At 52.0% G+C, this 21,135-nt stretch overlaps 10 protein-coding genes across 10 annotated transcripts; 7 read left to right on the top strand and 3 right to left on the bottom strand.

The window, feature by feature from the left end:
* Positions 1 to 149: 149 nt before the first annotated feature.
* ASPBRDRAFT_44092 (uncharacterized protein) lies at positions 150 to 1,130 on the top strand. Its single transcript, XM_067625120.1, has 2 exons — positions 150 to 660; positions 732 to 1,130. The coding sequence occupies exons 1-2, from the start codon at positions 478 to 480 to the stop codon at positions 756 to 758; spliced, it is 210 nt and encodes a 69-aa protein (XP_067478413.1). The 5' UTR covers positions 150 to 477; the 3' UTR covers positions 759 to 1,130.
* A 1,002-nt stretch (positions 1,131 to 2,132) lies between these two features.
* On the bottom strand, positions 2,133 to 3,263 carry ASPBRDRAFT_55796 (aldo/keto reductase family protein; the record flags this gene model as incomplete). The annotated part of the gene is made up of 3 exons (XM_067627446.1): positions 2,133 to 2,595; positions 2,656 to 3,061; positions 3,137 to 3,263. 3 exons carry the CDS (start codon positions 3,261 to 3,263, stop codon positions 2,133 to 2,135), a joined length of 996 nt encoding a protein of 331 aa, XP_067478412.1.
* An 831-nt stretch (positions 3,264 to 4,094) lies between these two features.
* ASPBRDRAFT_44089 (uncharacterized protein) lies at positions 4,095 to 5,269 on the top strand. The gene has a single exon (XM_067625119.1). The coding sequence runs from the start codon at positions 4,208 to 4,210 to the stop codon at positions 5,042 to 5,044; it is 837 nt and encodes a 278-aa protein (XP_067478411.1). The 5' UTR covers positions 4,095 to 4,207; the 3' UTR covers positions 5,045 to 5,269.
* A 681-nt stretch (positions 5,270 to 5,950) lies between these two features.
* Positions 5,951 to 8,151, top strand: ASPBRDRAFT_154199 (lysophospholipase family protein). The gene is made up of 3 exons (XM_067619377.1): positions 5,951 to 6,041; positions 6,129 to 6,792; positions 6,842 to 8,151. The coding sequence occupies exons 1-3, from the start codon at positions 5,996 to 5,998 to the stop codon at positions 8,031 to 8,033; spliced, it is 1,902 nt and encodes a 633-aa protein (XP_067478410.1). The 5' UTR covers positions 5,951 to 5,995; the 3' UTR covers positions 8,034 to 8,151.
* Positions 8,120 to 8,496, top strand: ASPBRDRAFT_604419 (uncharacterized protein). The gene has a single exon (XM_067628235.1). The coding sequence runs from the start codon at positions 8,206 to 8,208 to the stop codon at positions 8,410 to 8,412; it is 207 nt and encodes a 68-aa protein (XP_067478409.1). The 5' UTR covers positions 8,120 to 8,205; the 3' UTR covers positions 8,413 to 8,496.
* An 84-nt stretch (positions 8,497 to 8,580) lies between these two features.
* On the top strand, positions 8,581 to 13,962 carry ASPBRDRAFT_30899 (uncharacterized protein; the record flags this gene model as incomplete). The annotated part of the gene is made up of 2 exons (XM_067622832.1): positions 8,581 to 13,358; positions 13,410 to 13,962. The coding sequence occupies 2 exons, from the start codon at positions 8,581 to 8,583 to the stop codon at positions 13,960 to 13,962; spliced, it is 5,331 nt and encodes a 1,776-aa protein (XP_067478408.1).
* A 326-nt stretch (positions 13,963 to 14,288) lies between these two features.
* On the bottom strand, positions 14,289 to 14,792 carry ASPBRDRAFT_55792 (uncharacterized protein; the record flags this gene model as incomplete). Its single annotated transcript, XM_067627445.1, has 1 exon — positions 14,289 to 14,792. One exon carries the CDS (start codon positions 14,790 to 14,792, stop codon positions 14,289 to 14,291), a length of 504 nt encoding a protein of 167 aa, XP_067478407.1.
* Positions 14,793 to 15,292: 500 nt separating this feature from the next.
* Positions 15,293 to 16,985, top strand: ASPBRDRAFT_126798 (3-deoxy-7-phosphoheptulonate synthase class II; the record flags this gene model as incomplete). The annotated part of the gene is made up of 6 exons (XM_067617902.1): positions 15,293 to 15,320; positions 15,396 to 15,505; positions 15,559 to 15,622; positions 15,684 to 15,776; positions 15,831 to 15,882; positions 15,935 to 16,985. 6 exons carry the CDS (start codon positions 15,293 to 15,295, stop codon positions 16,983 to 16,985), a joined length of 1,398 nt encoding a protein of 465 aa, XP_067478406.1.
* A 295-nt stretch (positions 16,986 to 17,280) lies between these two features.
* On the bottom strand, positions 17,281 to 19,484 carry ASPBRDRAFT_196681 (putative MFS multidrug transporter; the record flags this gene model as incomplete). Its single annotated transcript, XM_067621016.1, has 3 exons — positions 17,281 to 18,231; positions 18,297 to 18,543; positions 18,625 to 19,484. The coding sequence occupies 3 exons, from the start codon at positions 19,482 to 19,484 to the stop codon at positions 17,281 to 17,283; spliced, it is 2,058 nt and encodes a 685-aa protein (XP_067478405.1).
* A 494-nt stretch (positions 19,485 to 19,978) lies between these two features.
* On the top strand, positions 19,979 to 20,409 carry ASPBRDRAFT_604685 (uncharacterized protein). Its single transcript, XM_067628239.1, has one exon. The coding sequence runs from the start codon at positions 20,103 to 20,105 to the stop codon at positions 20,331 to 20,333; it is 231 nt and encodes a 76-aa protein (XP_067478404.1). The 5' UTR covers positions 19,979 to 20,102; the 3' UTR covers positions 20,334 to 20,409.
* The last annotated feature ends 726 nt before the right edge of the window (positions 20,410 to 21,135 follow it).

Genomic DNA, 21,135 nt, shown 5'->3' with positions numbered 1-21,135 from the left:
GGCTTTTTCCTGCCTGATAATTAAGGGTATTTCGGCCCCGGACTCCTGTTACCATGGCACCCGCATCTTGGTCGGCGGCTGTATCAGGTCCCGTGAGCATTCTGATTTTAGATTATTGATTGATGTTTTGGAGCTTAAGCTTGGTCTAGTGCCCAATAACGTTCGTTCCGGTGCATGCGGGGGCAGAATATGCTGGTCTGCCTGACAACTGAATCTTAATGACTGTGCTATTCTCCTATCTCGAGCATGGCATGAGAATAGGCTTGAATAAGCACTAGGTCCAGATGCGCCCATCGGATATGCGGCCTTCTTCCCTGTCGATTCCGGAGGATCCGGGAGTATAATCCGCAAAGAGATCTTTTGGCGCTTCAACTATGTGCTCGTGTTAGTATGAGATTGCGTACAGGCTATTGAAAGAAGGAAGTAAGCCTGTATCACTCGATAGACAGAGTTGGTCAACAGATTGGCAGAACCAAAATGCGCGAGGGACGGGCAATCCGCAGCGGCAATGATCGACTGGAGGGTGGCAGGTTGCTTAGGGATCCCCAGGTTCCAGACTCTCCCATAAACAGGCGAGAGAGTAACTGCTGGTCAGTGCGCGATGCGCCCCTGGCGGGCCAGGTGTCGAGGCCGCTACTGCAAGCGTTGAGCAACAACCAGGCACGTATCACAGACACCTTTGTATATTCTTTCCTCTGCTGGCACAATTACTGATATCCTACTTTTTATAGATGAAACAAATCGAACTACAAAATTGAAATGTTGATACTAGGTTCTGCTTGGATGCGCGCAAGCACCATCAACGTTTAAAGCTATCAACTATTGAAGTCCGGAGAGGCATACTATACAGCGCTTATGAGAACTGAACGCCATTTCTACAATCGTAAGGATGCTGTAGGTAACGCGTTTAGTCTGAGGAGGGAATGGATCGATGTATTTTTCTTTGGGTTTAAAGACAAGACTTCTGGGCCTAAGCAGAGCCTGTATCTGATATTGTGAGTGTCTGTTCCGGAATGGTCTGCGCGCACCCGTGGAAGCCAAAGCTTTTGGAGAGATGATGCGAGAGGGAGGATGGAAGGCTCAATCTCCATATCTTAAAATTATAATGTGTGTCCTATCAATTCATCTGACCAGAACTGAATAACAAATCAACGGAGTAAAAACTAAATAGAATAGTGACCGTAGCGGTAGCAGACACTACGGTAGCCAAAAGACTTTAGAGTTCTCGCCTAATGGTTGCTATCTATAGGCATCAACTAATGTATAGATAGTGCCGCCGCGGGGGCGTGAGGCGTGTGACCAGCAAGAATTTACTCCCCACCCCTTCTTTCGTCTCAATTCTTGACTGACAGGAAAATCTTAACAGTCAACACACGCTACAACCCCAACTCCCTTGACACATCACGAGAAAATAGTCTATTTCCAAGTTTCTCTTCACCAAGCCACCAACTTACTACTTGCTCCGTCCCTTCCGTCTCCCGTCATTCCGATTGAACTCCGGCATATGGCTGACGTGGCCTCGATCGCACAATTGATGTCCTTGCGATTGCAACTTGTTTGCTCGACTTACCCCCACCTCCTCTCATACCTACTGTACTTGACCTCGAGATCTGAGATAGATGCAATATACGAGAGCGATTAGTCGCAACGACCATCTGCCCCACTTGTAGTTGTTATTGATAGTCTCCTGATACCCCAGTGATGAGATGCATCTTACATACTAGAACCTTCCATGTGCATAGTTGCTCACTTATCCTGGCCAGTCCAGACCGGTCGGCGTCTCTCCGATCGTCAGGTACGGTAACTGTGATATGCTTGTCTGCCCGAGATTGCTGGGGGAAGCCGGATTTGGTGGTGTCACATGGCTTTTCAGTCCGGATGTTGGCTTCTAGTAGATACTTGGTGTCAAATTGGTAGGCACAGTACTCGTGACTAGTTCTATAGGGTTCTGTGCGCAAGGTAACTGTCTATCCGGGATCCAGATGTGTCTTTTGCTCTTCCGACAAGATGGCTATCGGCCTGCGTTAATTGACTAACTTGTCTGCTACACTGGTATAATATATCACTTGATACAGGAGCATTTGAATTTACGAGAGCTCCATTTGTACTGCACGATTTCAGCACCCATATATCTAGGTATTGACCGGAATGGCACCAGGGTATCGTGCACCAGCTGGGGTAAACTTGGCCAAGATCTCATCAATCTCCTGCATCTCTTCATCTGTGATATCGATGTGCCTACCATTCTCCTCTACCCGCTCCGCAGTCGTGGCTCCTGGAATAGGAATGATGGTTGGTATACCAGGACGCCTAGAGAGTGCTCTCGTCCAGTTAATAGCTAGCTGCGCAGGGGTACAATCCTTCCTCTTAGCGATATCCTCCACCTTCTCTACCAGTTGCATATTCTTCTCGAAATTCTCCCGCTGAAATCTCGGGAAGTCGAGAGACCGCAACAGCGAGTCTTGCGGAAGATCGTCGAACTTCTTGAATTGACCGGTCAACATACCTCTCCCAATGGGCGAGTAGGCAATGATCGGGATCCCATATTGGGCGCAGGCCGCTGCGACGCCGTTATCTAGAATATCAGTAGAGAACCTGTTCCAGTCAGCATTCCCTCCCACCTTTTTTACTTTCAGGAAAATATCAAATACATACAAAGAAAGCTCCGCCTCCACCGCAAGCACCTTGGTATACTTGACAGCTTCATGAATCGTCTCAGCCCGCACCTCTGACAAGGCAATTCCCCCGATCTTGCCTGTCTGAACATACTCCCTCTCAATCAAATCAAAAGTCTCCTGCATGGGCACGGCCGGGTCTCGTCGGGCAAATTCGAACATATCGATCTTCTTGCGACCTTTCAGCTGTGCTATACAGTTATCTAGACTCCGGCGTGTATTCTCCGCTGAAGCATCTATCCGGTGCGTCTCGGGATTTACGCCGCCCTTGATGTTCAAGACAATCTTGTCGGCATCTTCGGGGTATTTTTCGAAATATTGCTCGAGTAGAACGAGACTGTTGTAATCAAGCGCGCCGTAGTTTTCACCACCGTTCCAGCAGGTACCTACATGAACATTGATCAGCGTTAGTTTTAAATACCTTATCCACTAGCAAGGACGAAAGAAGGCCATTGACATACATCCATTCTGAACCGCAGCACGCATAGCATCAAACGCCTGCTCCTGGGACGGTGGCGTAGCTCTCCAGGTCAATCCCATGAGGCCGAAGCCAATAGGGCCGACTTCCTTTCCGGCAATCTCGGGCATGGTGATCCTCTTGGTAGTACGGTTGATGGTAGACGAGCAGAACAGGGCGACAATGATTTCCTGTTTCCCGTTCACCTTGTAGAAAGACCCCCTCCCTGTGAATTTATAAGGTGAGATTACTACCATGGCTACCTAAGTCCTACCCGGTCTTAGACATATCTCCGATAGGTTAATTCCGCTTGCTTACTAGCTCTTCTTCGGCGATGGTCGGGGGATTGTTAGCGGTCGCTTTTGGGGTTAAGTTATTGTGTCTATATTGACGATATGATTTACAAGGTAGTGGATCATGCGCTATGGACTTGTATAGCTGGCGAAGGGTAGTTAGTGACTTTTTCTACTAGTAGTAGTCAGTGCCAACAGCGCTGCTTTTTTGGTATTACGAGGTGAATAACTCAAAAGTTATTTATAGCCTCAGAATGGCGAGGAAGTACCGGTCGCTAGTACCTGGACAATACTGACTTGGATTCTAAAGGTTTAGCGGAATAATAGGAACTAGGGAGTTCTGATTACCCTCAACGTCCACCATCGGAACTGGGGTCTGCGGGGGTAATTTCAGACGGTATAGATAGTATAAAGGGTTCAACTGTATGGCAGTCTTGCGTTAGTCACGAGACATGGAAATGTGGGTTTGTCGTTCGTTAATTGTAAGACCACATGGATGGGAGATAGAAGACACTGCGAAAGAAGTGAACGGAAATTACTACAATGCTTCTCATTCGAATCCGAAATATACGAGGCTGTGACAGCTAAGCCAGGATCTGCCCACCTTGCAGCCTTGCTTACAGGCAACAGTGGGGCCGGGATAGGGTGACGCATCCCTTGAGCCTCATCCTGCAATTCCACCTTATATATAAGTCTCAATTACTTTCTCAATTGAAGATAAAGAGAAGAAGAAATAGACGAAGAGCCAGATACTAAGAGCATTCTGTACTCAAAGATCAACCATGCAGCGATTATCCTCTGGTTTCCTTACCTCGCCACCGCCTGCCAACGCTCGATGCCATCGCATTAATTTCGAGACTTCCCAACCACCACTCCCGGAATACAAGGACCTCTGCGCAGCGGTCATAGATGATGTGTTTACTGAAGAAGAATGCGTTGATTTGATTCGCATTGCAGAGGCCAGCACTATCCCTCCCGGGGACTCTTCCGCCGCGCCTACTTGGGAGCGCGCCATGATCAACATCGGCAATGGCAGGCAAGCGCTCGCGACTGATACCCGCAATTGTGGGCGCATTATCTACGATTCCGATGATATAGCAGATAAGCTGTTGGCTCGGTTACTTCCATTCTTCAAGGAGCTGGGGATTGATAAGATTGACAATCAGCCTCGGGTGACGGGCCTGGCAGGTCGGAATAGAGCTTATCGAATGACTCGGTTGAATGAGCGGCTGAGGTTCCTCAAGTATGAAGGAGGGGAGTACTTCCGGCCGCATTGGGATGGGCTATACATGACGCCTGATAAGAAGGAGAAGTCGTATTATACTATTCAGTTGTATTTGAATGGGCACGGGGAGCAGGACCTTGGGGAGTTGAAGAGGGAAATGAAGAGGGCTGAGCGAGGAGAGGGGGAGGTGAATCTGGATGTGAAGGGAGAGCTTCTGGGAGGGGCGACGTCTTTTCTAGCCCGATATGAAGAGAAGGAAAGGCATTTGCGTGTCTTTCCGAAGACGGGCTCGGTGTTAGTGTTTCAGCAGATGGATCTGCTTCATGGTGGGGATCCGGTCTTGAGGGGCACGAAGTATACGATGCGGACCGATGTGATGTATCAGCAGTTGTGATTGTATATACCTTATTACCGAGGGATAATTGTTTCTGCCAGTGTAGCTTCACCCTGGTAACATGAGGAGCTCAAATGATGGATGCCTGTTAGTGTAAGCTGACGTTGCTCCGGTGAAGACATCCTCCAGTTGAATATTTACCATACTAATCCGAAGTTAATTGCATTCCGGACCAAATTCTGTGGCAGAAATTAGAAAACTGGACACGAGCGAACCACAGAAGAGTTGATGCTGATTGCAGCAACACACCTCGAATACGAACTTGCTGGCTTGGTGGGAGCGATCTTCTGGTTCCGTGGATTCCATCCATCATCTCGGGACCCACTGATCGCTGTGACATCAGGATCCATTTGTGAAAGTATCAGGACCCCTGCGGGTCTCTCATCCCCGACTGAAATTGTAATGTAGATTTCCAATGCACTCGAGAGAAGACTGACTGGCTCAAAGCTGGAATACTATATGAAATTATACAGATTCCAGAAGGCCCAATAAGCAGAGTGTCGCCCAAGAACAATCCCGCTCAGGTCCGGCTTGCCAACTTTAATCCTCTTCAGTTGTCTGCGATCAGCCACTACTCTAAATGCCAGCTCAGCTGCGGAATTGCCGGTTTAACCCAGCCTCCACATACAGTGCTCCAAACCATGGACTGCAATTCAATGCTACCTCCGCTCCACAGACCCTCCAATCATTCGTTGAAGATCCGTGGTTCTCCAGACAGCCAGCAAAGAGGTCACTATGATTATCTCCAAGACTTTGGTTCCATCTTGGTGCTTGACGACTAATGGCCTGTCTAACCCCAAGACCCTTGGCTGCGCGGCAGCCTTGGTTGGGTTGGAAATCTGAAGTGGTCGCTCTTTCTTGCTGTAAAGACGTCGAGAAAGCTGTTCCTCACCTTTCCAACCCATTGGCTTCTGCATTCTGCAGAATAGAAGCTGTAACACACTCGCTAGCATGCAGTGCATAGTAGCTTTGCTTGCTTTTGCAAGCATATTCTCAGGTCTGTTACTATCATTTCAATTTCAATTACACTGCTATACCTCTTCCCGCAGTTTCCGGAGCTGGTCTAACTGTAGAGTTCCAATAGGCATCAGTGCTAGCTTCAACAATGAATACGGAAGACATTTGATGCAGCAGCGCGCCCTACCGAATGCGCCAGATGGATATACCCCGACTACGGTCGAATGCTCTGGGAGTCGTCCCACGGTGCGCAGTGCGACAGCACTCTCGTCGAACGAATCGTCATGGCTGAGAACTCGGAGGAACAATACACTGTCGGGCATGAGGAATTTCTTCGGTCACGTTAATATTACAGACTTCGATGCTTTGGGGTACATCAACCGCATTTCGAGTAACACCTCCAACTTGCCTAATATTGGTATTGCTGTCTCTGGTGGAGGATACCGGGCTCTGATGAACGGTGCTGGGGCAATCAAGGCCTTTGATAACCGTACAGTCAATTCTACAAGCAGGGGTCAGCTGGGTGGGTTGCTGCAATCGGCGACATACCTGGCTGGCCTCAGTGGTGGGGGATGGCTGGTGGGATCTATCTATCTGAACAATTTCTCCACCATCTCGTCGCTTCAGACCTACGATCCTGGGGATGTTTGGCAGTTCCAGAACTCGATCTTCGAAGGTCCTGACGGGGATAGCATCCAAATCATAGATACTGCAAGCTACTACAGAGACATACATGATGCAGTGTCTGGGAAGGAAGATGCAGGCTATCAGACATCCATTACTGATTATTGGTATGAGCCCACCCAACTTACGACCAGCAGCAATACTGATGCCCACCAGGGGCCGCGCTCTTTCATACCAGCTCGTCAACGCCACCGCCGGAGGAATCAACTACACCTGGTCATCCATAGCCCTGACCAACTCCTTCAGAAACGCAGAAATGCCAATGCCTATACTTGTCGCCGACGGCCGGTACCCAGGCGAGCTACTCATCAGCAGCAATGCCACAATCTACGAGTTCAATCCCTGGGAATTCGGCACCTTCGACCCAACGGTATACGGCTTCGTCCCCTTACAGTATGTGGGCTCACGCTTCGTAGCCGGAACCCTTCCAAGCAATGAGAGCTGCGTCCGTGGGTTCGACAATGGCGGCTTCATCATGGGAACCTCATCCACCCTCTTCAACCAATTCCTCCTCCAAGTCAACTCAACCAGCCTACCCAGCTTCATAAGAAGCGCATTGGCAAGCATCCTAGAAGACCTCGGCGAAGACAACCAAGACATAGCAGTTTACGCCCCCAACCCCTTCTACCACTGGGCTAACTCCACCTCACCATCCGCAAACCAAACAGCCCTCGACCTTGTGGACGGCGGCGAAGACCTCCAAAACATTCCTTTGCATCCCCTCATCCAGCCAGAGCGTCACGTCGACGTTATCTTCGCGGTAGACTCCTCCGCAGACACGCAGTACAACTGGCCTAACGGCACGGCTCTAGTCGCTACCTACGAGCGCAGCTTAAACTCTACGGGCATCGGCAATGGAACTGCCTTCCCTGCCATCCCCGATCAGAACACCTTCGTTAACGAGGGGCTCAACGCGCGATCGACGTTCTTCGGATGCAACTCGTCCAATACCACCGGACCGGCACCGTTGGTTGTTTACATTCCTAACTTTCCGTATGTGACTTACTCGAACGTGTCGACATTTGATCCGAGTTACTCCGAGTCGCAGAGAGACAGTATCATTCTCAATGGTTATGATGTGGCCACGATGGGGAACAATAGTCGCGATGCGGAATGGTCTGCTTGCGTTGCGTGTGCTGTTTTGAGTCGCTCATTCGAACGGACTAACACTACGGTGCCGGCTCAGTGTAATCGGTGCTTTGAGAGGTATTGCTGGAATGGCACTACGAATAGCTCGACTCCGGCTACTTACGAGCCCCGTACGGTGTTTGATAATGCTGCGCTCGCTGTGTTGCCTGTTGTTTTTGCGACTGTGATGACTGCTGCGACTGTTTCGGCGTTTATGTAGGACATTTCCGGCTGTTTAATGTGTATGTATGGGTTTGGTGTATATTTCGTAGTGGAACTTTCCGGCACAGAAAAGTGAATGCACAGTAGTTTCAAATGTACGCAAAGTATATAATGCTGAAGTCCAAGGCATTCCATGAAATGGACGAGGTGATTGACGTGCTCGACTCCGGATGAGGCAGCCCACTTTTCCCTCACGTGTTGCGTTACCACAGAAACCACCGCCCGATCGCCCAAACAAGCAAGCGGCCACAAACAGGAGCGTCCACTTGGGCGACTTTGATGATCGGCCTCCACTGCTAACGAGTCAACAACCACGCCAACTCGACCACCACCATCCCCTGCTTACTTTAACCCTGCATACGAGCTTCCGGGGTTAAAGCAAGTGATTGTTCACTTATCGCCAGTGGACGCACAATGAGCACGGCAATTCAATACTGAGTCCCCACCGCCGCCGACAGACCATAACAGAAGCGGGACATCAACAACACCCACCTCGAACCTCCCGCGCGGTAGTATTTACCCACTCCGAATATCATCAACACACAATGGCTCGCGCAGCAGTCATTCCGCAGTCGCCGCCAAAGCGGACGACGCGCACACGAACCAAGGGATCAACGACTACTACATCTACTAGAGCTGCGCCTAAGACGACAAAAGCCAAGGCACCTAGCTCTGCCACCGAAGCGAGGAAAAGAGGTAGCCGGACAACAGCAGCAGCAAGCCGGCCGGTGGAGGAAGATACAGATGATTCGACAGATGATGAACTAGGCATGTTGCCCGAAAGGAAGACAACGGCGACGGCAGCGAAACCTAAGGGCAGACCCACGACTAAAACCACAACTACCACAACCACCACAACAGGTCGTGGTAGGAAGCCCGCAACCACGACAAATGCAGAATTGGGCAGCGACAATGATAACGACCTTGCTCAGTCGGACGCGCCGAAGAAGCGCGCCGGGAGACCAAGGACCAAGCCTGCGACGCCCGCAAAGACTGAAACCGCCCCAAAGACGCGCGGACGTCCGAAGGGTACTACAACAGCAAAGTCGACCCGGCCGGTCGATCCGGTGAAGGAGAACACGCGATTGAATGCGAAGGGTTTCACCGATATCGATTTCTCTTCATCACAGGAAGCGCCCAAGCGTGTGTATATTGCGACGAACTCTGCGACCGCGAGATCGAACATGCTGCGTGGACCGGCGAAGAAGAAGAAGGTTACATTCCAGGACCCGTCAGAGACTGCAGAGGAAGAAATGAGCGAGCCATCTCCCCCGCCAGCTGCTGGAAGACGACGGGGAACAATTGGGCCTGGACGTCCGGCGGGTCTTGCGTCTAAGCCAGTTCGCAAACCTGCAGCAACCTCCGGCAAGGGCCGAAAGCCGGCAACGGCCAAGAAGGATGCTCCTAAGCCTCTTTCGCCAAAGAAGGCAACACAGGTCGCCAAAGCGCTTTCGTCTTATGCCGACTCGGACGAGGACGATGAGCTGAGCGGCGACAAAGATCAGGTCAAGTTTGTTGTCGACTCACCCCACAAACACGGATCAGAAAATACCGGCCTTAGTTCACCAGTAAAGAAGATTAACATCACTGGGAAGTTCCGGAAATCACTCGACGAGAATGGCGAGCCTCTGCCGGGCCCTAGACGATCGATCGACTTTAATGATACCCTCCTTATGTCCAGTCCTGCTCGTCGACCACCCCCCTCGCCTTTCAATTTCTCACTGAGAGAAACACCCAAGCGTGGAGGATTCGCACTCCGCGACGACCCTAAGTCATTATCGCAACCGCATCTCTCTCCGACGCACAATTCACCTCTCAAGCTGTCGCCCAGGAAGGCACACTTGGAGACCCCGAAGCGTGGTAGTATCTTTCTGGACAGTGGCAAGCCTTTGTCGCAGCCTAACTTTACCCCGGGGCACAATTCTCCGCTCAAGTCGTCGCCCAGAAAGGGCCTATTCGGGGCGTCGTTCACGTCACAGGCCCATGCCGAATCCACGTCAACCCCATTGAGACATAGTGTCTCCTTCCTGCAAAGCCCGGCAAAAAGGATTGCTTCACCATTCAAAAGCTCGTTGTTTGCAAGCAGAAGCACCATAGCCGAGGATGTTCAAGTTGACACTACTCATGATGTGGCAGAACCTGCTACTCCTGACGTCGACGAATCGCCGCTTAGAATGACCGATTTCGAGAGAACCGAGAATGTTGAAAGTGAAGATGAACAGGCTGGTGAAGAGCTGGCGGAGACAGTGGATGATAACGATACAATCAAGGAAATTCATGCGCAATCCCCGGCCGTTGCGGAAGAGTCCGACGAAGATGCTCTGCACGAAGAGTACGACCGGGAACAGACCATAGAGTACGAGCAGGAGGACAGCAACAATGCGGCTGAGGAGGTCACTGCTCATGAGCATATCGACAGCGACTTTCACAAAGACCAGCATGTCGAACAGCCTGCTGACGAGTCAGACGAGGCCACTGAGGAGCCTATGGAGGAGTTCGAAGAAGACTTCGAAGAAGAGATCAGGGACGATCCCATGGAAGAAAATGTCGATGAGTCAGTTAAGCCTACGGACGAGCCCGTGGAGGAGCCTATCGACGAGCCTATGGAGGAACATGCAGAGGATGCGGCTGAAGAGACTATGATTGAGCCGACTGAGCATATCGATGATCCTGTTGAGGAACCCATGGAAGAACTTGCCGAGGAGTCAGTGGAGCCACCCATGGAGGAGACCGTCGAGGAATCCGTCGAAAAAGAAGCGGCAGAGTCTACCGAGGAACCTGCTGAACGTGCGGTCGAAGAACCCGTTTCCGAGCCTGTTGTTGAAACTGTCAGAGAACCCGAGGCTGAGCAGACTCATTCCCCGGGTAAGGATGAAGAACCTGTTGAGAAGAGGGATGAGCATGAGGCTCATGGGCAGGCCACCGAACACGCTGAAGATGGTCCGGAGCTTGATGCTGATGTTTCCGCGCCCGATGCTAGGGAGGACACCGTGGAAATGGAAGACATTTACGTTTCGCGGCCCGAGAAGGATCTTAGCCCGGAAAAGCACAGTGAGACGTGCCAACCCAGAGTTGAAGAAGAGGCTTCAGTCGGGCGCGATCAAGAAAACGTCGAGCAACCCAGTCACGAGGCGGAAGAGCACATCGAATCAGCAAAGCCGGCAGTTGAAAAATCTCGAGGTCCAGCCAGGACAGGACTAAGAAGTAGCTTGGTTGAAGGCCTTGAGGATGTCTTCGTCGAACACGCAACAGCCTCCGATCCTGTGAATGATGAGCGTGATGGCTCGGAGACGGAAGATGACCCGGATATGCTGGAGGCGAGCGACGAAGAAAATGCTGCAGCTTTCGACGACTTCGATGATGTGGACGACCAGTACACATTCGATGACAGTGAACCAACGCTCGTGGGGTTCGAAGCGACCGAGCGGATTCCACCCAACCTCATTCCCATCCAGCCTTACGAGGTCGAAGAAGCAGAAGATCCTTTCAGTCCTTCGCGCCAGGCTCAGAACGCCTCCAGGCGTGTTCTTTCTCCCGTTCGTATCCTTGAAAGCCCAATAAGGCGCAGCACGAGGAATGTTCCTACAGCTGCACCAGCCATGGGCAGTGGGGCGCAAAACGGCGTCGACCTTTCGGACCCATTCGTTGAGCACAGTCAAGCAACGCCTCGCCGTAGATCCACTCGAGGACTACTCTTCGACAACGCTCCTCGTTTCACACCACTGGCGCAACAGTTCAGACAGTGGAAGGCTGATAGCCCTGAGAAGGCGCAGGCGAGGCGCCCTAGAAGGGGCATCTTCTCTTTGGGAGGCCGCAGCAGGAGGTCTAGCAACGTTACCCATGCCTCTGAGGTCTCATATCCCGATGTGTCAAGGCAAGCGGAAGCTTCATCGTCTGAGCCTCCAATTTCGCAGCAAGAGCGGGAAGAGGTCGATGTGCCTGAGGTTGCGGAAGTTGCAGAGCAGGAGCCTGAAGCTGATATTGAGGAACAAATCCAAGAGAATACTACATTGCCTGGTTCGCCTGCTTTGCAGGAACAGAGCGAAGATGCCGACGTGCTGCAGTACAATGAGGATGAGGAGCAGGAACCGGAACCAGTTGCCGAGGAGCCAAATGAACCTTCATCAGCCGAGGTGCCAACACCGCAAGAAGACACGGATGATGTTGATATGTCTCAACCTGAAGAGCAAGATGAGGTTCCAGAACCAGTCGGTGATGAGCCAAGCCCAGAGAAGGCTTCATTGCCCAACTCGCCTATTCTGGAGGAAGACCGCAATGATGCCGATATGCCCGCTGTATACGAGGATGAAGAGCAGTCACAGCCTATAAGCGATGTGCCCAGTCAAGCGGAGGTTTCGTCGGTTGAACCTGACAGTTTGCAGGAAACAGACAACCATGCTGATGTTCCTCAAATCTACGAAGATGAAGATCAGGGTTCACAACAAGCTGACGAGGCTGACATCCTCGAGGAGCCTGTGGAGCAGCCAGTGACAGAGGAAGCTAACGGCAGCAAGGAGGCTGTGGCTGACACAAGCGAGGATAAGGAGAACGCCTATGCAGAACTGCCGTCAGTGCCTGACAGCCCTGGTCTCGCTTCAGAGTCGCAACCAGGAAAGGAAAGAGAGCTCGGGGACGTTCCTGTTCTTGCACCTTCCACGCCCACGAAGAACAGGATTCCTGAGATGCAGACTGTTCACACGGTTTCTAAAGTTCCACTCAAGCCTGAAGGCCAAATATCACCGTTGAAGATGTCGCGCAAGCGTGGTCTTTCGCTCTCTGCCCCATCCCCAGTGCGCTCATCCAGACCTCGCATGTCCACGACTGCACCCGTCGCGCAGAATGCCCCTCAGCTCTCACCTCGCAAATCGCCTCGGCTGCAAAGAGCCGCTGCGCGTCCATCACTCGGTCAATCGTATACCCCTGAAACAGCCAAGAAACCGACTGAGGCTCAGAAACCTGCACCGCCCAAACGGCCGTCGTACTCTCCCAGCCCGAAGAAGAAAACGAAAGCGCCTCGTACAAGCATTGACGTTCCTAAGCTCGCTCTACAGGGCTCTGTCGTATATGTGGATGTGCACACAACTGAGGGAGAGGACGCTAGTGGCATTTTCATTGAGCTTCTGCAGCAAATGGGAGCCCGGTGTGTGAAGAACTGGTCGTGGAACCCTCGTGCCAGTGTATCTCCGGAGGAGGGCACAGAGCCCAAGGAGGGCAAAGTGGGAATCACCCATGTCGTCTACAAGGATGGAGGTGTTCGAACTCTGGAGAAGGTCCGACATGCCAGAGGCCTTGTCAAGTGTGTTGGAGTCGGCTGGGTCCTTGAGTAAGTTTTTCTGCCCGTCTGCAATAGATGCACGGTACTAACATTCCGCAGCTGCGAACGCGAGAACAAATGGCTAGATGAGTCACACTACGAAGTCGACCTATCAATCATCCCCCGTGGTGGTGCCAAGCGTCGCAAGAGCATGGAGCCACGCGCTCTGAGCAACGTCAACGGCACTCTCGTCAAGACCGACGCAGGGAGTGCATCTGCAAACCGCAGACGATCCGGCCTTGCCCCTCCCAAACAATCCATCCCCAGAGATTCAACGCCCTCTTCGCGCGATGAACCGTCTACCCCCGACGCCACTCCCAAGATTGGCGCCGGTCACACGGAAGCAGACCAGCAGTACTGCCACACGCCGAAGACTCCGGGCTACACCTTCGACATGGATGCCATTGGCATGTCCCCAGCCACTCCATTCTATTTGTCGCAGCGGACGAAACTCGTTCAGCAGACCTGTCCCCCGAAACAGACCCGGCAAGGTCTCTTTACGACGCCGGCTGCGGCTCGCGAGCCAAACCAGAAGCTGCGGGCCAAACTGGAGGCTGCCAGACGAAAGAGTCTGGCGTATAAGCCGCGAGTGGGGAGTCCCCTTGTTGAGTAGATAGGCCCTACCTTGGTTGATTTGGTGCTTGGCTTTGGATTGGTCTAGTTGCATGCATGATTCTGGTTACAGGATAATTGTTTATGGTTATGGTTATACTACATACCCCTTTGTTGTCTAGCGGCGTATGGTTGAATTATAGTAATTGATTCATTTTCATCTTCATCTATCGTTTGCATGGTTTAATTCTGGAAGGAAAGTATGCATGATGAGTGTGGAGATCTCACCAACACTGATTCATTAATTCATTATTGTCATAACAAGGACATGGCTTGTAGACGCGAGACCAGCTCAACCCTCAACTTAACCCTTATACTCACATATACTCACAGACCCGGACCAACAGAGACAAAAGCTCTCATGGCCTCCACCACATTCCCATCATGCAGCTTCAGCAACTCGGTCGCATTATTTTTATTCAATTCCAACTCCTCGACCTGCCCAATGCCCACCATCGCAATCAGCCTCGCCCACCTGAACCTGCTGTCTAAGGATTGACATACCAAGAGATTCACATCCTCCACCGCCACCTTAACCGCCTTCTTCTTAGCCCCTTCGGCCGGAACCCTCTTCTGCGCCTCTGCCGGCTTCCGGCCCCCACCACGTCCTCCACCACTTTGTCCTGAGGCGATTTCCAAGCGACTCATTGCCTGCCCGAGGGCTTCTTGGTCTGCCGCGGAGGGAGTGGAAGAGGACTTGGGAGTGTCGGAGGCGATGTGGCTGGGGTTGAGGGCGGAGAGGGCGGCGGCGGCTTTGCGGTCTTCGGCGTTGGTGGGGTGGTGATGTTGGTGTTGCTCATCGGGATGAGCAGAGGGGATGGAGTCGGACATGATTACGGTTGATTGATTTGATTTGATTGATGAAGAATCTGGTGGTAGATGGATTTAAAATTGGACTGTCAGTTGTTAGTCAGGTCAGGGGCAAACAAAGATAACCAGTTACTTTTAACTAGATAGATACTGAGAACACATGACGTCGGAGTACAGACAGAAGAGAGCAAATTGCCTGTCTGGGTTAGGCGGGTGGAAGCGTGACTCAAAGAGCCAAAAAGAGTTCAAATCCGCGAATAACCGACTGTCTTTTTTTTCTGCATTGGATGTTAATTTAATTGATTGTGTGTAACGTGTTTGTTGTTCTCTGCTGCTTCTTTTCTTTTCTTTTCTTCCTCATCTTGGTCTCTTCTTCTACGCTTCTCTATCTTTTCTTTTCCTTTCCCTTGCTTCGTTGCAGTCATTCATTCACAGAGCGGTGGGGAATCAATCAACATCCACTCTTGACAGCTCCCTAGCGTCGATCACTATTACTCGCTGCCTCCACCGACTCTCTGACAATGGCGGATTCGGACTGGTCTCCCAGCTGTGTGTATACCCTTCTCCTCCTCATTCTTTCTTCCATTGATGAGAGAAAGTAGTGCGATGACTGACTTTTATCAGCTTGGACCTCCAAGCCCATTAAGCAGGATGTCGTCTATGACGATGCGGCGGGCGTACAAGCCGCACTGGCGAAGCTGCAGAAGCTCCCGCCGTTGGTAACGACCCAGGAGGTGCGATGGATATCATTCTAAGATTTTAGCCACACAAGCTGATATAATTGCAGGTGAACAATCTGAAAAAGAGCTTGAAGAATGTTGCATTGGGAAAGGCTTTTGTGCTCCAGGGTGGTGAGTGCACGGATTTAGATTCCGCACAAATAAGAAAAACTGATGCTGATACTGTGTACAGGCGACTGCGCGGAACTGTTCGATTACTGCAACATGGATATGATTGAAGCCAAGGTGAAGCTGCTACTTCAGATGAGTTTGGTTTTGATTTGGGGTAAGTCTTTACTATTCGTGTAATGTAAGGAACCATGCTAACATCGCCTTCCAGGAGCAAACAAGCCTGTCGTCCGTATCGCTCGAATTGCAGGGCAATTCGCCAAGTAAGTCTTCACTCTGTATATAGACAAGATTGCCCGCTAACCTATGGGATAGACCCCGCTCAAGCCCAATGGAAACCATCGATGGCGTCGAAATGCCCTCCTTCCGCGGCGACAACATCAACGGCTTCGATGCCACCCCCGAGTCCCGCAAACCAGACCCCTCCCGGCTCGTCTCAGCCTACTTCCACTCCGCCGCGACACTCAACTACATGCGCGCTTCTCTCTCCTCCGGTCTCGCCGACCTGCACTCCCCTCTCGACTGGGGTTTGGGGCACGTCATCACCCCCTCCATCCGGGAGAAATACACCCGGATCGTCAACCGCGTCAAAGACGCCCTGCGATTCATGCAAACCGTCGGCATCGACACCGACCGCGGCGTGGAAACCGTCGACATCTACACCAGTCACGAAGGACTCCTCCTCGAATACGAACAAAGTCTCCTCCGACACCTCAAGAACCCCGACTCTCCCACCACCGCCCCCACTCAATCCTACTACGCCACCTCCTCCCACTTCCTCTGGATCGGCGACCGCACACGACAGCTGAACGGCGCACACGTCGAATTCTTCCGAGGCATCGCCAACCCCATCGGCATCAAAATCGGCCCCAGCATGACACCCGCCGAACTCATCTCCCTTCTAGACATCGTCAACCCATCGCGAGAAATCGGCAAAGTCACCCTCATCTCTCGCTACGGCGCAGCAAAGATCTCCCAGTACCTCCCCGCCCATATCGCCGCCGTACAAGCCTCGGGGCATATCCCCGTCTGGCAATGCGATCCCATGCACGGCAACACGCAGGCTACGCCGTCCGGCGTGAAGACGCGGCATTTCAGCGACATCCTGTCCGAGCTGAAGCAGGCGTTGGAGATCCATCGTGCGGCGGGGTCTTTTCTGGGTGGGATGCACTTGGAGTTGACGGGCGAGGCGGTCACGGAGTGTGTGGGTGGTGCGGGTGGGTTGACGGAGGAAGGGTTGAGTGAGCGGTATACGACGTTTTGTGATCCGAGGTTGAATGAGAAGCAGGCGTTGGAGTTGGCGTTCTTAGTAGCAGGGTTTTATCGGGAGTTGGATGAGGAGTTGGCGGAGGATGAAGCTATATAAAAATAAAATAAGGTGGAGGTTTTTAGTATGGGGATTAATATAATTCTTTCGGGTTATTAATGAATATCCTTATAGTTTGTGGAACTAATACTAGTGTTGAATTGAGATACTCTTATACTACCTTTCAGTTGACCGTATGATATTCAACCTAGCATACTTCTTACTAGATATCTAACTAAATCACCAGACATATCCATGATCATAACTAAGGCCGTCACATCTATCATAACCCATCAATCACATCCACCACATCCATATCCACAGATATATACATGCTCTATATACATCCACCCTACTACCTAGTAGTAACAGTACTATTCTTCTTCCTCTCAATCCCCCTCCCCTCCCAGATAAACCACAACACCACCCACCCCACCATCGCCTCCACCGCAAGCCCCCACCAAACACCGCCCACAAAATTCTCCCTCAGACCCTCCCCGAGTCCCCATCCACCAAGGAACGGGCCCAACGTCCTCGCCGCACTCGATATACTCTGCGAGACACCATTAATCGTTCCCAATACCTTCGCATCCGACACGGAGTTATTCACTAATATCACTGCTGCTGGAAGCGCAAATGTACGTGATACGACCTGCAGGGCTATGACTACTGTGAAGGCAGGCCAGACGATGTATGCTGCTCGTGGCAGGAGTAATAGGAAGGGCATGAGGGCGTATGCGAGTGAGCTGAAGGGTAAGAAGGTCCGGAAGGAGCGTAGTGTTCCTAGGGAGCCTTGGACCCAGGGGTAGATGAAGATCTGTAGTGGGAGGCCGATGATGCCGATGATGGCTGTGGCGAGGCCGACGCGGGAGGAAGGGAGGCCGAGACCGCCGGAGAAGTGGAACCAACCCTTGTGTGTGTTGGAGGGTGCGCGGGGAGTGGGCAGGAAGGTGAAGGTTATGGCGTTGAAGGCGGAGGTGTGGAAGGCGAGGAGGAATTGGGCGAGAAGGGTGAGGAGCACGTTGCGGGTGTAGATTTGGCGGAATCGAGGACGTTCTTTGGGGGTGCTGCGGAGGAGGTGGAGGTTGCGCGCTGAGCGGCTGCTCATGCTGATGCTGCGTCGGTGGTGAGGGTTGGTGTTGGTGGTGGTGTCGTCGATGTAGAGGGATTCGTCGTCGGGGTGTTCCGTTAGCCGTTGGTAGTATCTACTGTCTTTGTGTCTTCTGGACCGGCGGGAGAGGACGCGTGCGATGCGGTGCCCGAGTTGGCGGCCCCAGTCGCTGCGGTAGCGGGCTGTTTCGTGGGTCTAGATGTACAGGGTTTGGTGGTTAGAAGAGGTGATTAGTTGGGGACGATAGAAGGGGGGCGTACCTCGTCCAAGCCGAAGAAGACCGCCAGAAATGAAAAGAAGATAAAGACGGCACTGAGCAAGTTCGGCAACAGGAACGGCCATTTGCGCATCCACTCGACGCCATCAGCACCGCCCAGCAACGTCCCTGGTCCGAAGATCTGGGGAAAGTTCTTCAGCGGATCGGCCAGCGCACCACCCAGCACTGGACCTATAATCACGCCGATGTTGAAGCACATGGGGAGCAAAAGGAAGGCTCGAGATTGATACCTACATTCGTCAGTGATCAGCAACACACTCTCTGAAGTTTGAACAGGGTACAGTAGAGAAGAGGACGAGGAAGGGACATACTTCTTCTCCTCAATAATCTCCGCAATCATCGTCCTCATCACACCCACATTACTATTCAACACACCTCCCAACGTCCGAAACACCGCCGCCGCCACAAATGACCGCGAGAACCCAAACCCCAAGCAGGAGATACACGTCCCCAGCGACCCGATCAACAACACTCTCTTCCTGCCCATCCACTCCGCATCAGCCAGCCGTCCCCACCACACAGCCGTCAGGAACTGCGCCGCCGTGAAACTTCCCTGCAGGATGCCCGCCTGCCCGGAGATGGTCGAGTCCGGTAACGACGGATCGAACGATTTGAGCTGGTAGAACATGTACGCTTGCAGAGAAGTCTGAGTGAGGGGCTCCGATAAACGGGCAATAGTCAGGATAGCGAGTTGGCTCTTTTTCGGTAATGAAGACCATGTTACGGGTTTCTCGTCGGCGGCGGCGGCGGTGTTGTCGTCGTGGTGGACAGGGTCGTCCACATTCTCGATCAAGTTGTCAATTTCGTCGTCGCCGTCGTCACTAGAACTGAAGCTGTCACTGTCGCTGTTGCTGAAGCTGCTGTCATCGTCGTCATCGCTACTGTTGGCGACGAAATGATCATCTACTGATAAGCGCCGCGACTGGGAGGAGTCGGGCACACGTGCCGGCGCAAGTATACGAGTCTGCGCGGAACTGCCGTCGTGGATGGCGGTGTTGATGCTGTCTTTGTCGCCATCAAGGGACGAATCAACCGACATGGCGGGCGAGAGAAATTGGGTGTCCGGATTGTTGCGGAGACGTGAGGCGCCGGACTCGGGCGCAAATGTAGTAGTATCTACATTATTGTCGGTGTAGAGGTTCCGGTTGTCGGGTGGTTGTGTGGAGGTCATATATAGATCCTGTAGTGAAGAACAAGAGTAGAACCTGGGAAAACCGTCAGGTACTTGAAAGTCAAATCGATGGAGGCGATCAGATCTACCGCAAAAGAAAGGGTGGGAACAAAATCTGGGGAGCAGAAGAAGGCAGTGGATAAGAAGAAAGCCGAAGGAGGCGATGAGCCAAAGATTCGCCCGAAGCTTGTCATCCCCGCTAAACCTGCCTCGGATTTTAGCCCCGATGAGTGCCCCGATTCTCGCGTGCATCGATGCCTGATTCTGTACGGAGTAGACTAGAATGCGACTTGCATCTTCTTTCATTCTTCTTGTTCTTCATCTGCTGCATGGTGTAACACCACGTCCCTTACATGGCTAGGTACCCCCCTACTCAGTTAAACGAACATTGCATGTACCGCAAGTATTGACTCATCTGTGCTACCGTTTTAATCAAATCCTTATCCAATGCCATTCCATACAGACAGTAATCAATTCAACAAGGCGAGGCAATCCCTGCATCCGCACCAGAACAACGCCGTATCCAACACTATTAAGGACAAAGAAAGAAGAAAAGAAGGGGAATAAGAAGGAGAGCGAAAGAAAGACAAGCCCGATCGCATTCCTGTTGCGAGATCAATGACTGAACGGAGATCTTTTTCAAGTCCGTCGACGTCCAAGACCAACCTCAAGCAACAGACACATGAACCGAGTCCGAGGACTCTCAAAGGCAGCCACACACCACTTGCTTTGGCGGACACATCCTTAAAGATCAACTCAAAGACCCTGCACATCAGTTCTCAAAACCAGGGACATACACCAAAGTCAGTCGGAAACCTGATCCGAAAACATTATTCTGCACGAGACTAGGAGAGTGGGAGAGAAAAGAAAAGAGATCAAGGGGAATAGAAGAAAGTACATAGTGAGAAAGACACATGCTCAAGACCAATGTAACGAATCAAGGAAATAGAAAAAGAGCGAAAGCTCAGCCAGAGCATCGCGTGGTGACAGTGGTATTCAAACTAGTTGCGACGGCTTCCACCAGTCCTGCCCGTCATCTCCAGCGTACTCTCAAATCCCTCCCAGGGGAGCTCATCATCGTCTTCCGAGTCCGGTTCCTTGTGAGAGGACTTGTCCGTGGTGGCAGTGACGTCCGCTGCCCGCCCTGCGGTATCAATTCCGATCGACTGAAGTGTCACTTCCATCTCCTGCTCCGTCATCTCACGGCCATCTTGCTTCTGGCCTTCAAGAACATCATACAATGCATAGATCTGGTCGGCCTTCATGTCGATATCCTTCAACAGCTTCTCGATCTTCTCACCCAGCGACTTCCTCTGCCGCTTGCTCATTGACGCATCCAGCTTGTTGTACGAGCCCTGGTACGCCACCAACTGCATCTTCAGGTGGGCCAGCTCATCTTCCAAGGCCTTGAGCACGGTCGCCAGTGCAAGTTCCGGTGATTGCGCAGGCCGCATGGTCGGCTCCTCATTGTAGACAGACGGCTCGGGCATACGCTCCGAGACTGGAACAGGCTTGGGAATCTTGACTGCCTCTGCGGTATGGTCACAAGAACCTCCCGGAATGGTCTGCTTGCAGACCGTGCAGTTTTTGCCATTGTGCTTGGTGGCACTGTCAAGTGCACGCTGAGCAGGCTCAGGAAGCTTTGCAAGGT

Source organism: Aspergillus brasiliensis (assembly GCF_001889945.1).
Source record: "Aspergillus brasiliensis CBS 101740 unplaced genomic scaffold ASPBRscaffold_7, whole genome shotgun sequence".
In the NCBI taxonomy this organism is placed as follows: Eukaryota; Fungi; Ascomycota; class Eurotiomycetes; order Eurotiales; family Aspergillaceae; genus Aspergillus; species Aspergillus brasiliensis.
This window is presented reverse-complemented; position numbering and strand designations above follow the sequence as displayed.